Source organism: Fragaria vesca, linkage group LG3 (assembly GCF_000184155.1).
Source record: "Fragaria vesca subsp. vesca linkage group LG3, FraVesHawaii_1.0, whole genome shotgun sequence".
Lineage (NCBI taxonomy): Eukaryota > Viridiplantae > Streptophyta > Magnoliopsida > Rosales > Rosaceae > Fragaria > Fragaria vesca.
In genome coordinates this window covers 12,168,829-12,186,394 of record NC_020493.1, presented here as the reverse complement: position 1 = coordinate 12,186,394, position 17,566 = coordinate 12,168,829, and the positions used below count along the sequence as shown (strand labels likewise).

General features: G+C 38.3%; 3 protein-coding genes across 3 annotated transcripts in view; all 3 read right to left on the bottom strand.

Annotated features, from left to right (window-relative positions):
* Positions 1-4,328: 4,328 nt before the first annotated feature.
* LOC101292002 (vacuolar protein sorting-associated protein 9A-like) lies at positions 4,329-5,162 on the bottom strand. The gene has a single exon (XM_004295679.1). It carries the CDS (start codon positions 5,160-5,162, stop codon positions 4,329-4,331), a length of 834 nt encoding a protein of 277 aa, XP_004295727.1.
* Positions 5,163-6,080: 918 nt separating this feature from the next.
* On the bottom strand, positions 6,081-7,405 carry LOC101291708. Its single transcript, XM_004295678.1, has 3 exons — positions 7,327-7,405; positions 6,882-7,212; positions 6,081-6,645 (listed from the first exon to the last, which is right to left on the bottom strand). The coding sequence occupies exons 1-3, from the start codon at positions 7,403-7,405 to the stop codon at positions 6,081-6,083; spliced, it is 975 nt and encodes a 324-aa protein (XP_004295726.1).
* Positions 7,406-11,803: 4,398 nt separating this feature from the next.
* The window catches only part of LOC101291415, a 9,956-nt gene continuing 4,193 nt past the window's right edge, over positions 11,804-17,566 (bottom strand). Inside the window, exons 5-7 of the mRNA XM_004295677.1 lie at positions 13,361-14,059; positions 12,489-13,268; positions 11,804-11,995 (exon numbers count right to left, since the gene is read on the bottom strand). Coding sequence (XP_004295725.1) covers positions 11,894-11,995; positions 12,489-13,268; positions 13,361-14,059 — 1,581 coding nt within the window. The 3' untranslated portion in view covers positions 11,804-11,893. The remainder of the gene's footprint in view (positions 11,996-12,488; positions 13,269-13,360; positions 14,060-17,566) is intronic.

Sequence of the window (17,566 nt, the reverse complement as noted above, 5' to 3'; positions counted from 1 at the left end):
TTAATTTTTTTTTTTAAATATGAAATACAATTATATAAAAGTATGAAATTAAAATCAAATACCAAAATAAATAAGTTTCATTCCAATAAAAATAAATACAAGTCTTGGTTAAAACAGAACAATACCGGTAAATTTCATTAAAAGAATAACAATATATATATAATAAAAAGGAAAATCCATTAAATGTTTATTAAGAGAATCACAAATTTTTTTACATAAATATTTATTTATAAATTATATATAAATATATATATATAATAATAAATTATATAATTATATATAATAATATTTTCATCTTTAATGGGTGGGGATGGGGACGAATATCAAAATACCATACTCGCCCCGTACCCGATTTAAGAATCCGAATACTGGGGAACTCCATCCCCGTTATCCGTTTATACCTGTATATCTTCCCCGTTAGGGTCGAATACCCGTGGGTACCCTACCCGCTAGGGATTATTGCCATCCCTATTCCCAAGAGGCCAAGAACCAACTTACAAAACAAAAAGACAATTATACCCTTGATAAATTAAATAAACTACAATATACAATTATAAAAGTCTATTATGAAATAAAATTCTATGACTGGATTCTCACGGTTGATGACGTTAACAAGATTATGGTGACCATTAATCAAACTCAGACGATCGTTGACCAGACTCCTGAGATAGTGGGTCTATTTGGGACAGTATGAGGTCTATTAGGGGCAATAGAGAGTCTATCAGAGGATCTATTGGGGGCAATAGAAGGTCTGTTGGAGAATCTATTGGGGGAAATAGGAGGGTCTACTGTGGGCAGTAGAGTGTCTATTGGGTGCCATAAGGGGTCTATTAGAGCGTCTATTGGGAGCAGTAAGAGGGTCTATTGGGGGCAGTAGGAGTCTGTTGGAGGCAATAGAGGGTCTGTCAGAGGGTCCATTGGGGGTCTTTTTGAGGTAATATGTGGTCTGTCGAGGGTCTATTTGGGGCAGTTGGGGGTCTATTCGGGGCAGTATGAGGTCTATTGGGGGCAGTAGAACAACCTTTGTTGCCCCAAATAGACCGCCTGTTGCCCCCGATAGACACCGTATAAACATCTATTGCCCTCAATAGATTCTATCCCAAGATAAAAATTTCATTTTGCCCGGAAAATAAAACAAAAAATTTACATTATAATAGACATCAATTAATTGTACATCGACACCATAAGTCTGACCTCTATATTAAACATAAATACTCTTTGAGATGTCATTTTGTATGCACATTGATTCAAATCCTGGCACCGCTACTGCTCACGCTATACATCTCCTTAAACACACACTTCTCCACTGCAGGCGAAATCGGTTTAGACGGCGACATGTACGCCGAAGACATTAGCTTGGAAGGCAATTTTAACACAAAGCACCGCTGCCTAGCTCGCCAAGTCTTCCTCTCCCGTTGCCACCGCATCGAGCCTCATCGCTGCTTCTTCCTCCACGTCTTTGATGCCGTTGTCATCACCAAGGCTGCTACCTCGATAAAAAGCTTCGCCAGAATGAGGACTGGTCTCCCTCGTCGGGTACTTTGACGTCGCCAACCACAAGAGAGAGAGAGAGAGAGAGAGAGAGAGAGAGAGAGAGAGAGAGAGAGAGAGAGAGAGAGAGAGAGAGAGAGAGAGAGAGAGAGAGAGAGAGAGAGAGGATTAGATATGAAAGTTTCGATACAAGAGAGAAGAGAATCGCTTGAAGAGATGTTGAGGGAGGGGTATTTTAGACAACAAAAATATGAAAAATACTGAAAATTTTGTTAGTGGGAATAACACTCTAAGAGTGTTTGGGTTTATGGGAATTTTCTAATATTATTACATATTTACATCCCTAGTTCCCTTGGAAATAATAGTTTCATCATATGAATTCAAAAATGAAATCGTGACAAAATTGTAAAGTAATAACTATTTCCTCCCTTCCACTTTCTATGAATAGCTAGGACGTTGAGGAATATCCAGAAAGACATTTAGGCTTTTTCAACTCTCTCAAAATGGAACATATTCCAAACATATATGTCATGGTTCCTTACTTTGATAGGCTATTTACGGAACATGAGAAGCAGATGCATAGCTTTCAGAAGAAATCAAAGAATTTCTTGGGAATCTTAAAAGATCCTTTCGTACTTTCTTTATTTCCTAATTAACTCTCAACCGCCATTACTATGATGTGAACCTTTTACTTTTTTCTATTTAATATTCAAAATGTATTACCATGAGACATTACTTTTAAAAAATAAAAATAAAAGACTGGTGCGGTTGTCCTCAAGTCTTCATTAATAAAACTGTTGAATACAAGGGTGGACATAAAACCTGAACTCCTGGTTATAATGAAGTCCCGAAATATTATCAAGAATCTCTACAAAGTACATGTATTCAAACAAACACCTACTATAAGTCACTTGAATTCGAGACATTACTATTTGGTTGTCTAAGTCACTTCAATTTGTTGAGAGTCCATGTAATGGGGCCTAGTGAAAAAGAAAAAAAGTTAAATCAAGTAATCACTAATCAAGATTAAGCACATCACTTATGGAATAATAACATGAACCTGAACCAACTCGTGTGCTATAGCCTTAAGACTATATAGCAATTTTCCTTTGAGGATAATGTAAGGCTGAGCACGGTCCCAAACCGGCACCCAAATATCAAGGCTCGGGCCCGGATCGGAAGGTGTGCAGACGAGCCGGTCTTAGCCGTAAGAATTTTCAAGACCGACAAAAGCCAGGACCAACAGAAACTGGGTCTGCATTGCTGGTTTTTCAGGCTTTTTTCCCGTTCATCGCATCTGGCCCCGATGAAGCATGACTGGACATGCAACAACTGAAAGGTCACCATCTCAGTGAACCAGTCGATCTTCAAGGATCTGACTGATTGAAAAATCCGGCCAACTCTCCTTCTTCAATTGATTGAAAGATCTAGCCAACTGTTCCTTCTTCAGATTCGATCAACTTTCCCTGTCCTTCCTCGCAACTTTGATGATCAAAATTCAACCAGATTTTTTTTCAAACTCTAAGCACAATAGAAATCGAAGATCACAAACTTCACACAATAAGGAGATGGAAGCCAAGATGGGCTTTAGAAAACTGAAGAGGAGAGGGAATGAGAGATTTGAAATCGTACTCGAGGCGGTGGGTGACTTGATGATTGTGGTCGGAGGCGGATGATGGTGAGGTGTCGATGGCGAGACATATGAGACGACGTAGAGTGTCAAACAACGACAAGCGTGGCCCGTGGATCACATTGTACCGATACTGTCCCAACTTAACCACCTTAAGGTGTTGGGTTTTAATCAAAAGACCTCGGTACAATTGGATAAGATCCATCCACATATAAGTTATATTTTATTTGTCACTTTTCTGATGTGGGATCTATTCCTCTCCAATACTTCTAATACGCCCCCTCACGTGCAACCTGACTCAAGGTCCGCACGTGGAATGAATCGGGACGGAACGAACCAAGGGACACTTGGTGACAATCCAATCGGAACATTCTGATGGTGAGACAAGAAGCCGGAACCGGGCGAGAGAATAGAATCCTGGACTGGACGAGAGAATGAACCCAAATCGGGCCCATGAGAATTGGAGAAATAATTGGAGAGGAACCCGCTCTGATACCATGTTACACAGCGACAAGCGTGGCCCGTGGATCACATTGTACCGATATTGTCCCAACTTAACCACCTTTAAGGTGTTGGGTTTTAATCAAAAGGCCTTGGTACAATTGGATAAGATCTATCCACATATAAGTTATATTTTATTTATCACTTTTCTGATGTGGGATCTATTCTTCTCCAATACTTCTAATATAGAGAGACAGAGGTAGAGGCCGGTGTAGAAAGGCAGAGACGTATACACGCAGTTCTGATTCTTCGCGGATGGGAATCTCATCATGAGATCGAGTTTGAGAGTTGGGTCAGATGACTCATTTAGTTTTTTAGTTTTACGGATTGTGATTTTGTGTGGTTTAGCCTATGTTATTAATGTAGGATTACTTTAATTATTCAATAATTGTATAAGACAGGTATAAGTCAGGCTTTCGGGCCTTAACGTTTTCTATATTTCTTGGACCGGGACCGGGCCAGCAGTTATTGGGCTCGGACCAAACCGGCAAAATAAAGAGCTAGGATCGTAAAAAAACCCGACCCGGCCGGGCCAGTCCGGATTGGTTTTGTCGGGTTTTTTTTTAGGTTTGTGTTTCATGCCCAGCCTAATGTATGTAGTAGACAAATCAAGATTAACTATAGACACATTAGTGTGAGCCACAACACTTCCGGTATTCCCATCGATCAAAACTCACAAGTACTCCAAGCTTTGAAAATAAAGAAATTACACTAGTGTAGCTAGTTCTTTTAAAAAGAACTTCGAATTCTGAGGTTTCTTGCAACGAGAACATGTTTTACCACTTAAAAGTGGCGTGTGGACACAAATATCATTCAACCTTGCTGCTTCCATGCTCTCTTCAAATTCAGCTTCATCGATAGAAAGAGATTTAGCATCCAACTCAGATATAAATGTTTTGGCTGAGACAAGATGGGTGAGGCAACAGGCTGCTTCAGACACAAGTTTTGCCTCTCTCCGATATAACTCGATGAATTTGAGGTTGGAATGCAACTGAGGAGGATTGGCCATAATCACAACATATATAAGAACAGGAAGAAATTCATCTGCTCCTAAAATTACAGGAGCTTGTGACTTTGATGCAGAACTCAGCAATAAATTGTAAATGACCTTGCAACTGTTCATAACACATAGAAGCTTGGAACGAGGAGCCTTGAAAGCTTTGATTCTCTGCAATTCCTTTATTGCATGATATAATGAAGCTTCATTCCATAGAACTTCTGAAATATCCAAGTGCTCAGGCTTTAAGAAAGTCAGCAACAAGCGCATTTTCTGCGAAATTTCACGGTCAATCTTTGCATCCTCTGGAGAGGAAAATGTTTGGGAGAACAGTTTTGTCATGACATATTTCTCTAAACCCTCCATTGCAGAATCGACATCCTGATCTGCCCACAGCTTATGACTTCTGATAGAGTTTTCTGCATTCTTGTAGAACTCTTGAACGGTTTTGGCATCTTCTTGAGGGTTTGAGGTGTTTAGGGAGAATGATTCAATGAAGTTTTTTATGGACTTGATAAGTTCCACAGAAGCAGGGTTTCGCATTCGACGAAAATCAATGAGAACTGGCCTAAATTTGGATTTATATTGAGTAACTAACTGGCGTAAATAATGCTGTAATGAAGATTGAAATGGTATAATAACCTCCTTTTCCATCCCTGCTAGGCAAAAATTCTCCAGAATGAAAGTTAACTACACGGAATTGAGAGTCCAACACTGTCACTTGTGTTGTACTTGTACTTATTAAAAGTCTCACAAGAATATAGAGTTGCTCCTATATATGTCAAATTGCATAGGACTCAGCTTTCATTGTCACATTGGAACATCTATTTCGAGAAGAAGAAGAAACCACCATGAGGATCCCCTTCTGCTGCGGACCGCATAGTTGCGGACTGCTTGCGGACTTTTAAAACCAGCCATTGGATTGCATGAACGATGCAGACCTTCTCCTTCTCTTTATTTGTCGTCGTCATCTGCACTCATATAAACCAAACGACCTTCTCACTTTTACTTCTCCCGCAAACCCGCCAAAAGTTCTCCCGCGCAGACCTCCTTTATCTCTGGACTCTTCTCATTCCAAAGGACCAGAAACTTATTTCAATCTTCTCTCTCTTTCTCTCACACCCCTGCGTCTAAGCAACAGAGTTCCCTCTCTAGGTAAGAAATTATGAATCTCTTTCATCAATTAGAATTGTCTGTGAGATAAACTCAAACCTTATTAACCAAGCCAAGGCTGTTGTTTTGGATCAGATTTTAAGGAAGTTGTTTCTAGGAATATGCTCGCTTTCAAGAAGTCCAACAAACAGATAAAAAGAACTATATAGATATCCTTGCAAGATAATTAGCTCTACATTCCGTTACAAAATGAAGCATTTCATGTTCAACTACAACCACTTCACCTTCTAATCTAATTGAGAAACCAAATCTTGCAATCAAAAGAGTGAGCACTTAATCAATTACAAGTTACTGACTATTAAGAGTTGGACACTTTTGTTTATTATGTCCAACCTGTTTACAGATGCTGCATTGACGGCCTTTTTTGGCCATTGCCTTCTCTTTTCCTCCTTTTAACCTTTTACCACAGCCTTTTGCCCTTACTGGAAGTGGATCATTCAACTGTTGTGGGTGACAATGAACAACATTTTGATCGGTCTCATGGCCTTCAGCTGTATTAGTAATTACATTTCCATCACAGCCTCCACAAGAATCAACAGTAACATTTTCTTCACTACCTCTAACAGTGGTACTACTATCAACCACAAACTTTATCTTTTTCCTCATGCTTTCAAAATTCTCTTCCAAGAGTTTGCATGCCTCTTTAGATACCAATGCCCCGTCAATCAGCTCAGCAGCAACTTTGGACAATATTGTTTGCCTCATTAGCAATGAATCATCACCAAAATCACATATATACTTATCATGCTCTTCAACCACCAAATCTGAACTAGTTGTTCTGGTCCTCCTTTTTAGAATGTATTGATCAGGCAAATACTCAATTTGTTTCCATTTCATATATGCCAATATATGCCTGCACAAGATTCCTTCAAACTCAATTTTTTTGCAACTACATGCAACCTTATCAACAACCTTGTCAAATGTTACTTCTCGTACCTTCAAACTTCCATCTTTTCTCCTTTCTGTTGCCTTGTAAACACACACACACTGTCATTATCAATTGTAACTTGAAGTACACATCCCCAAAATAACCATAACTGAAGTTGAAATTTCTTGAAAATTCTGTGAGTATAAATCTCCGCCGTTTGCCTTTCCATCATCATTGGGGTTTTGAACACAGGTCTTTGGTTGACATCAACATGGTTAGCAATTAACTCTTCATGACGTTGGTGAGCAAGCCCCCTATTAAACCGTAGTATGAAGTCCATTAAAGTATTATCTTTTGAAACATAAGTTTTGAAAAATGCATGGTCACCTTCAGCTCGTGAGCTCGCCGACATTCCTGCTGAGAATACATGTTTCACATATGCTGGCACCCATCTTGAACGCATTTCGTAAACTGAAGAGAACCACTCATTGTTGTTCAATTTACCTTTATCGATCACCTCTATCCACCGTGCATCAAACTCTTCTTTGGTGTCTGAATCCCATACACACTTCTTAAGTTCACTAAGAGAATCTTGATGAACAGAAGCACCTATTTTCTCAGAAAATTTGTTCATAATATGCCATATACAATATCGGTGAAACGAACCTGGAAACATTTGAGAAATGACCTTTCCAATTGCAGGATCTTGATCAGTAATAATAATTTTTGGTGGACCAGCTGGCATAGCTTTTTTAAACTGCTCAAACAACCAAATGAATGACTCAGTGGTCTCATTGTTTAAGAAACCACAACCAAATACAATTGTTTGCCCATGGTTATTTACCCCTAACAGTGGCGCGAAGATCATACCATACCGATTAGTGTTATATGTGGTATCAAATACGACCGCATCACCATAAAACTTGTAAGCACGTCTTGACTTTGAATCTGTCCAAAAGCACTATGCAAGTCTATCATCATCATCTGCCTCCATCTTAAAAACAAAGGAATCATCTTTTGATTGATCACCATGAAAATACTCATTCAGCATCTTTGCATCATGACCCTTGTATTCTCTCCGCAAATCTCTTGCATAGTTGTATAAATCTGTCTTTGTACAACCAATGTTTTGTATCCCTCCCGCTTGCACCTCCAAGATACTAAATTGTTTATGTGGGGGTATATTAACCAACCCAAGCTGTTGTGACAATATCTTTTTAGCTTCAGACATCTTGCAGTGTGATCTCAACTGATGTACTTCTTCAGGGAGTGACAAGAGATGGTTGTGCTCCTCCACAAAGTTTGAAATTCTGTACATTGTACTCTGTCCAACTTGTAAAACTGCAATTCTAGCCTGACATCCACATCGTACTAGCCCTCGACTTCTTTTGCTTTCAACATCCATTTTTTTCTCAAACTTCCCTTGTTTGTAACACACATACTCTTTCCTAGAGATGTCTTCTGAACCTTTACATTTTTTCTGAGAATGACTTCGAATACCAAAACCTGCCATCTTTGCATAGTTGTTATAGAAGTCATATACTTCTTGTAAAGACTCAAATATCTGGTCAACTTTTGGTATGTATTCCTCTGCTACTTCAGGGGTGTAAACACAGCTATAATCATTTCCATTTGCATCCACCACGAATGCAACATAAGGATTTCCAGTTTCAACATCGTCATCCATTTCAACAACAAAAGGAAAGGGTATGGCTCTGAATAATAAATTAACAAAATCAGCCAATTTCACATTGATCCATATATTCAATAATAGTTATTCAGATCCAAATAAACAATTAGAGTTTCAAAAACCCAATAAGGCACAAAGGTGTAGGGGAAAGATACAGCCATAAGATTATGTCACGAACTCAAGATTCAAGAACAACATAAGAACAAAGAAAAATTGATGAAAGAGATTCATAATTTCTTACTTGGAGAGGGAACTCTGTTGCTTCGACGCAGGGGTGTGAGAGAAAGAGAGAGAAGATTGAAATAAGTTTCTGGTCCTTTGGAATGAGAAGAGTCCAGAGATAAAGGAGGTCTGCGCGGGAGAACTTTTGGCGGGTTTGCGGGAGAAGTAAAAGTGAGAAGGTCGTTTGGTTTATATGAGTGAAGATGACGACGACAAATAAAGAGAAGGAGAAGGTCTGCATCGTTCATGCAATCCAATGGCTGGTTTTAAAGACCGCATAGTTGCAGACTGCTTGCGGACTTTTAAAACCATAGTTGCAGACTTTTGAAAGCATGAGGAAAAAGATAAAGTTTGTGGTTGATAGTAGTACCACTGTTAGAGGTAGTGAAGAAAATGTTACTGTTGATTCTTGTGGAGGCTGTGATGGAAATGTAATTACTAATACAGCTGAAGGCCATGAGACCGATCAAAATGTTGTTCATTGTCACCCACAACAGTTGAATGATCCACTTCCAGTAAGGGCAAAAGGCTGTGGTAAAAGGTTAAAAGGAGGAAAAGAGAAGGCAATGGCCAAAAAAGGCCGTCAATGCAGCATCTGTAAACAGGTTGGACATAATAAACAAAAGTGTCCAACTCTTAATAGTCAGTAACTTGTAATTGATTAAGTGCTCACTCTTTTGATTGCAAGATTTGGTTTCTCAATTAGATTAGAAGGTGAAGTGGTTGTAGTTGAACATGAAATGCTTCATTTTGTAACGGAATGTAGAGCTAATTATCTTGCAAGGATATCTATATAGTTCTTTTTATCTGTTTGTTGGACTTCTTGAAAGCGAGCATATTCCTAGAAACAACTTCCTTAAAATCTGATCCAAAACAACAGCCTTGGCTTGGTTAATAAGGTTTGAGTTTATCTCACAGACAATTCTAATTGATGAAAGAGATTCATAATTTCTTACCTGGAGAGGGAACTCTGTTGCTTAGACGCAGGGGTGTGAGAGAAAGAGAGAGAAGATTGAAATAAGTTTCTGGTCCTTTGGAATGAGAAGAGTCCAGAGATAAAGGAGGTCTGCGCGGGAGAACTTTTGGCGGGTTTGCGGGAGAAGTAAAAGTGAGAAGGTCGTTTGGTTTATATGAGTGCAGATGACGACGACAAATAAAGAGAAGGAGAAGGTCTGCATCGTTCATGCAATCCAATGGCTGGTTTTAAAAGTCCGCAAGCAGTCCGCAACTATGCAGTCCGCAACAGAAGGGGATCCGGAAAACAAATACCAGTGAAACATGGAATGAAAAACGAAAAGAACAATGTAGGAAATATATTTTCCTAATTTTGAATGGAATACGACTGTATTTAAATAAACAAACTTTTGGTGCATGATTGACAAATCACAATCATGAATGGAAAATCCTAGCGATGAAAAATGCATACCTCATTTCAGTAATAAAAAAAAAAAATGCATGCCTCATTTCTGAGATTAGATGAGACTCATTGCAGTTTAAGGCCTTCAAGGTACGTAGTAGAATTTGGGCAGTAAATAGGATTTTGATCAATTAATGTCATCTGTAGCTGTTTTGTTTTATTTCATACAACTACAGATTGACAAAAGTACTACTTCAAATTAAGAAGCAACTGAAATAGCATGCAATTGAAAAGCAAAACATCAGACAAATAACTCTATTTCTTAACAAAATCTCGCAGGTAACTTGGGGCTTGACCTCTGGTTGTCCTCTTAGGCCTTCCTTCCTCCAAGTTAAGAGATACATTTGTATCAGCATAAACATCAACCAACTTCTTCTCTTTCTTGACACGAGTATTGCCCGGCTTGAACATTTTGTTATTGTCATCCATGCTAAGATTAAGGCCTTGGAGGAGATCAGCCACTAAACCAGGTTCATCATCGCCATTAACTGTTTCCTTCTCATAATTTTCTTTTACGCCTAAGTTCAACTCTGCTAACATCTTCTGCTTCAACACCTTCTCATATGCACCCAACAGCTCTTCAGATGTCATCTTCTCAACCTTAAGGCTCTCTTTCATTTCCCATGTCCACAGTATCCACTCGTAGGTCTCGTCATTGAGATGAGGGTTCTTCAGATAAGCAAGGGCCAAACACTTAATGAGAAGGTCATCAGTTCCTTGCTTCCCTCTAGCATCACACCATTCAGACATGTATGCCTTTGCTTCTATGAGAGTCTTGGGCCTCTTCTCTTTTGCAGCTTTGACCTCTTTGCCAATTATGTGCTGTTTGATCTCTTTCACAATTTGGTCCATCTTCTTCAACAGATCAAGTTCCTTCTCCTTCGACACTTGGATATCTTCTTCGACGCTATTCGACAGCGTCTCAGAGGCTCTTTCCATCTTTGCTTCTCCTTAAGAACTCTAGAAAATATTTTTGTTTCTGGTTATGAACTTATGAGTTGTGACTAATTTATATATAGTTGTTTCATTGGAATAAGAAAATAAACAATAAATTTCATTGTGGTTCATAACTTGCAATTATTATAGCTAATTTCAATCAAGATGGAAGACGAAGAGAAATTCATGAACCTGATCATGAACGGAACTAGTCCACGTGATTTCAAAATGCATGCATGATCAAGCTTTTTCAACTTCTAGAGTGATCATATACATTTTCATAATTTCTCCAAAAAAAAATATATACATTTTCGTGAAAGGCCTTTTCCCCAACTTAAATGCCTCACAGTGAAGAAGACGATGACCTTGTCACCAATCAAGTAGGTGATTATGACCATAACTCATAAGTCGTGCTGCCTCCATATTAAGTTCTTCCCTTGGAGAAGGTAACATTTGAGCCTGTTGGCGTATGCAAAAGGAGGACATCAGGCAAATAACAATGTCTTGGACTGTGTCAAGATGTAAGGCGACTAGGCGAGTGTCCGCTATTGTGCTAGAAACTAGAAACCCTAAGCTATGAAGTCGACAATATAACTACGCCAATAGCACATTGCTGTATCATTTTTGTCAGAGCTCCATATATTATTAACAGGAAAGTCGTAAGATGTTTAATCTTCTTCAAAATGAGTTGAATAAACTATTCTGGGAATTTTCCGCGAATCGCTAGTTTCATCAAGGATAACACGAGTGGACAGAGAATAGTACTTCCAGGAATTCATCAACAACCCAGAATGCAAGTATGCTAGGGAGGACAGAATAGTACTTCCCACCATGCAGGTCATATAGCAACTACATATACATAAGAGCAATAAGACCAACCATGGAAGTATTCTAACACCAAAATGCAGCCGACTAGGTTATACTTGCTATATGTTGTTTTTCCTCTGGCTCCCTAAATTCCATCTGCATCACTGTTCTTGCTTAATCCTTTTGTTTTGCTCTGGCTTCCTAACGAAGGTATCAGTTAGAGCAGAGTCACCAAGAAAAGAAGCTACCAGAAGATGCAAGGCCTGCAATAGAAAACAAATACTTAGTCAAAACAAATTGGACCAGAAACCCCATCACAATACTTCTGTTGAAGACCCAAACTAACTTTCGTGGCTCTTTCAAACATTTTTCTCCCTTCTACCTAGACAGATATTCATCTAACTCCTAGAAATATCGTTCTAGTTGGAGATGGAAACCCAAATAGAAGCATTCTAAACAACTTGCATACTTTGAAAGGAAGTCATGCATCTTTAAGTCCACAAAAGAGCAATCATCTGACATTTGAGCGTAACACAGTTGTATAAGATTAGTGTGCATTTTCACAATTTCACATTATAATTAAAGAGTCTTGTGTCACAAGTTTCACTCAACAAAAGCATCAGCCTAGATAAATAGATGAGCAGTCAAGTTGAAGTCACAGTAACTCATGCAATAAAGGAGGTTGGTACATCAATTTGATATGAAATTCTAATGTTATAATAAAGAGTTAATAGAAAATTCTGAACAATAACTCACCTCCTCTTTGTGCACCTGCACTGTTTGCACTTCAATGTCAGTCAAAGGTACCTCCAATTTGTTCAGAAGAGACAGGCCAAGGATTAGAGATACAGGTCTTATGTCCAAATCGTCAGTCACTGTGAACATTGCTGGTCCTTTCAAATACCCTTGAGCTTGAGCACTTTTATGTTCGTGATGGTTGGCTTTGGGATCCCTAACAGCAATTGGCCTTATTGAAGTGAGCGCACTTTCTTGACTGCAGTATGACCTGATAGATTTAGTAGCTTGGGCAGTTCGAGTAGCAAGAAGGGCCTTATCAGTAGACAGAAAACCTGTTGAACCAGCATAATAATATGTGGCTTCCTCAGTGCCTAATAGATGGTTCTCATAGCAAAACCCAGGGACAAGTTTAGGAGTGAGTAGCATTTCTTTGTGGTAGCTTGACAATATATACTGATCATCAAGATCCTGGACACTCTTGTACAACTGATCAATGCATCCTTGCGATGAGCAATTACCCATGTGTTTAACAATAAACCCCAGCGGAATATTTAAGAAACTTAAGAGCAAATTAACAAAACCCTCCCCTGCTTCCGCGTAACAAACCATCTTCTTTGATTTGCTCACTATAGGCCTGATAGAAATGGTTCCTTCAGAAAGTGTATTGTCTTTTGCCATTTGAGGTTCGGTATGTATTCTTTGATTTTTATTGCAAAATTTTAGTCTTGGTTTACTCTTCAGCAGAGATTCTGTCAAAGGTGTCTTTGATGCTATTGAGCGCATAAGCAAATTCAGAACCTATAAAAAGAGTGTAGATCAGAAATCACTGATATAGTTTTAAAATATATATATATATATATAGATATATAGAAAGCTCATACTTCAATTACCTCATCAACTCCCACATTGATCGTCACCTCCTCAGTAGCATTCCCATCCATGACTCCAAACTTTGCACAAAGAGGCAGGCCTGCTGCAGTTAATGGTGGAATCACTTTTAAATCATCACTAATTATGAGCCTGGATAGTCCTTTCACAAACACACCTCCATCAGTCACTAGAAGATTTTTCTCCTTATTTATGCTTCCTCCACAACTAGCACAAGAATCAAATTTGCAATAACTTAACTTGCAATCAACTCTGTTATGTGAGCACATAAAGAACTGTGTAGCCTCATCCTTGTCAATCTTCACTTTGAGGTTCTTGCATTGAGACTCAGCCACACTCCGGGGAGATAGCAACATGTCTTTACAGGCTTCAGTTTGTAAATGCTTCACATCCATATTCTTAACACTTGAATACAACTTATTCATGCAACCAATGCCCAATATTGATTGATTCGGGGCCAGCCTGATAAGGTTTCCCATGGGTATTGTTAAGAAACTAAAGATAACATCAATGAAATCACTATCAGACTCCACAAAGATAATTTGGTTACTAGCTTTGTCCACCATGGCTTTCAAGCTAATGCTGTTGGATGTATCAGCCATATAGATTGTAAATTTCAAGTAAACTTGTCGCTTTGACTTCTTTTCTATGTTCACAATCAGGAGATTAAGGTCTGATGAGAATATGCTACCCTGGTAAACCTAAAAAGAGATACAACATAAAATCAACTAGTAGAAAAGATACAGGAAACTTCACAACATAACTACCAAAAAAAAAAAGTACGTGGCATTAATGGCTCAATGTACAAGCAGAGCTTAAGCATACACTACATAAGACTCAAAATGTAAAAGAGTGAGAAGTTTTCATCAACTGTAAAACACTCGGGTGATGCATTCAATGAGATTATAGAGTTTAACAAATATCCTTGCTGAGCAGTAAATGGACAGCAACTTATCAATCTTCTCAACAACGCTCCACTTGCCTTTCAATTGATTTAATTGATTCTATATAAAGATACCAATATATCTTCTAAATTCAAATAAATCCGAGAACACAAGCTAGCATGGATGCCAGGTCTCATCTGGTAGGATAAGAAAAACACTCATGTGCATTGAGTCTGTGTACGAAATGTAAGTTCCTAGAAGTTTAAACATGCCGAAGATGCTCTATCACTGGTACAACAAATAGGATAAGTATTTTAAAATTGAAGCTATTTGGTGACAAAGAAAATATCATAACTTGCCTACATTAGGTCAATTGTCAGGCATGCTCCAATCGATAACCAAACTAAAAACAGAACAAAAAAAGATATAAAATTAAACAATGAAAACCACTAGACATTTTCATATATATCAAGCATAAACTCAGAACTCGACTTTACCCTAGAGCTGAATAACAAAGCAAAATGAACTTAGTGAAAGGAAAAAGAATTGAAAACAGATAAAAAGCTACTCACTTCCGGTAGCTTTCAGTCCAGAAACACAGAAAGAAATTCCTTCAAGCTCTATCAAATGGAAAAAATGCATATTAACCCAGAAACACTCATAAACGAAATTGTGCAAAAAAGACATAAGCTAAGAAGAATCGTAAAACCCATTTGATTTTGGGAGCATACCAAGCGAAAGTTTTAGTCTTTATGAACATGCATTTCAGGTTCAGGAAGGTAGAAGACGAAAGACTCCATTTTGGGGCCAAGAACAAGTGAAAAGGGGGTTTAGGAATTTGGGTATTGTAGTTTTGGACCTTTAACTACCCAGATGACAAAAATCAAAGGGAAAAGAACAAGAAGTCATTTTTGCTATCCTTTCCTCTCAGCCTCAGTCTCGGCTTGCAGAGAATGACGCTTGTGAAAGAGACTAGTAGTGCCAGAAATATGAGAAATTATTGATTAGTTTGGGAAAAAATTGAGAGAAATTTTGATAAATAACTATTTTTTTTGTTTTTAAATTGATTTATAACGTTGATTTCTAAAATAGTTGCAGAATAATCATGAGGTAATAAAATATCATAATTACCCTTCTTCTCATTCTTCAACCCTAAATCTCTTGCAACTTAAGGAATTCACATCACATTTTTCAAACGAAAAAAACTTCTACGATAGCAATTTTTTCTTAGTTTAATTTGATAATTGTTTCTTTGCTTCTTCTTGTTTCATGAAGCCATTCTCCTGGTAAAGGGAATTAGACCTTTAATGAAGTTATTTTCTCTTCCTTCCGTCAAACTCTACCTCTCTTGAATATTCACTCCCTTCTCAAGTTCTCAAACTTTAAGACTTTGGGTCTAAATACCTTCTTCTCATATTTGCTCTCAATATATAACAATGGTTTCAAATTTCATTACTTACATTCTTCTCGCCTATGGATTTTGTAGAAGTGAAAAAAGAAAAGAAGTGAGAAAAAAAAAGGAAGTGATCGATGAAATTTGACAAATCAAAAGAAATAATATCTCATGAGCTTATGTTTTTGTTGATTTGTCAAATAATTTCTGAACCATGATTGTAGAATTTATGTAATGAACAGTATTTCATGTTTCATAGCTTTTACTAATCTAATGGTTTCATGCTTGAACAATAGATCAGAAGTGAAGGAGGAAGGAAAAAAATAATAGCAAATCACATATACATCCTCCAAAAGGATTTGAAATATAAATAAATTCACTTGTGTTGTTGTTAAACAAATAAAGACAGTTTTTAACAATTAAGGACAATCTTTTCTCTGCATGTCATGTGTCATGATTTAATTTACCAAACTAACTCTACACTAATTAAATATGCTTTTAGAAGAAAAAAGTCTCTCATTTTGAGATTTTTCAGTAAATGGAATATAGTAACAGGTTTTTAATAACTTAGTGTAGTAGCAGTTAATTTCAGTAGAAGTAGTAGCAAAAGTTAACATCCTAGTAGAAGTAGTAGCACGGGTACCGGTTAACACCCTAGTTTAACACCCCAGTAGTAATAGCTGTTAATTCAAGTAGAAGTAGTATCAGGGGTTAACATTCCAGTAGAAAGTAGTAGCAGAGGTTAACATCCCACTAGAAGTAGTAGCAGGTTTTCAGTGGCTCAGCTAATGTAGTAGCATGTTTTGCTAGAAAGCTACACTTCCAACAGATGTAGTAGCAAGGTTTTAGTGGTTCAGCTAGTGCAGTAGCAATTTCAGTAAGTGCAGTAGCATGTTTTCAGTGGCTCACGCAGTAGCAGCACATATCAACAGCACACACAGTATCAACACACATCAACAGCATGCAGTGGCAGCACACAACAACAGCGCACGCAGTAGCAGCACACAACAACACACATAAATGAAGACTAGACAATGAAGGTTAACTCTGCTACTGTCTTATCCTCCACTTCGTTACTGCATTATCCTCCACTTCTGCTACTGCCTTCTCCTGCTCCAGATTGAAAGGCTCTGCTACTGCTCCCGACCCAAAGGCTCTACTATTGTCTACTGGAAGGCTCTGCTACTGTTGCCGATTATTAGGAAGCTGCTACTGTTACTGCTGATGCTACTGCTTATTAAAACGTACTGCTACTGGCTGCTACTGTTAACCACAGAGCTGCTACTGTCGACTGAGATCCAAATCTACTTTCCTCCCTTACCTTTCTTAGTCTACTTCAACAGTGAATTAACACCACCAAAGCACCTCCAGTAGCAATAACTTCATTCCTCCACACATTAAGTAACCATACAACCATAACACCCAAATGAATTCAATTATAATTTCCATCAACAATTATAAAACCAAACTGAAAATGAACATCGACCTGTAGATCTATCCCTGCAATCATCGACATCCACAACCTCCAGAACATCGTCGTAACTAAGATCTACAAGCACGCCTATGTCACCCAATGCTCGATCGAGCATGGATAACTCGAAGCATTCGAGGGCGACAATTCATGGCCTTTGAAGTGGTTGATCTCCTTGAGAAAATGCGATCCACCGCACCAGATCGGTGAAGCATCAACCACATCGTTGATGAGTTGCAGAAGCTCTGATTTGCGGTGGTCGTCGCCGACGGCAACTCCTTCGAAGGCATATGGAAGAAGAGAGTGGAGAAGAGGCAAGCCATTGATTCTGATTCCGAGTTTTCGAATCAAAACCATAGCTTAGAATCAGAGAGAGAGAGAGAGAGAGAGAGAGAGAGAGAGAGAGAGAGAGAGAGAGAGAGAGAGAGAGAGAGAGAGAGAGAGAGAGAGAGAGAGAGAG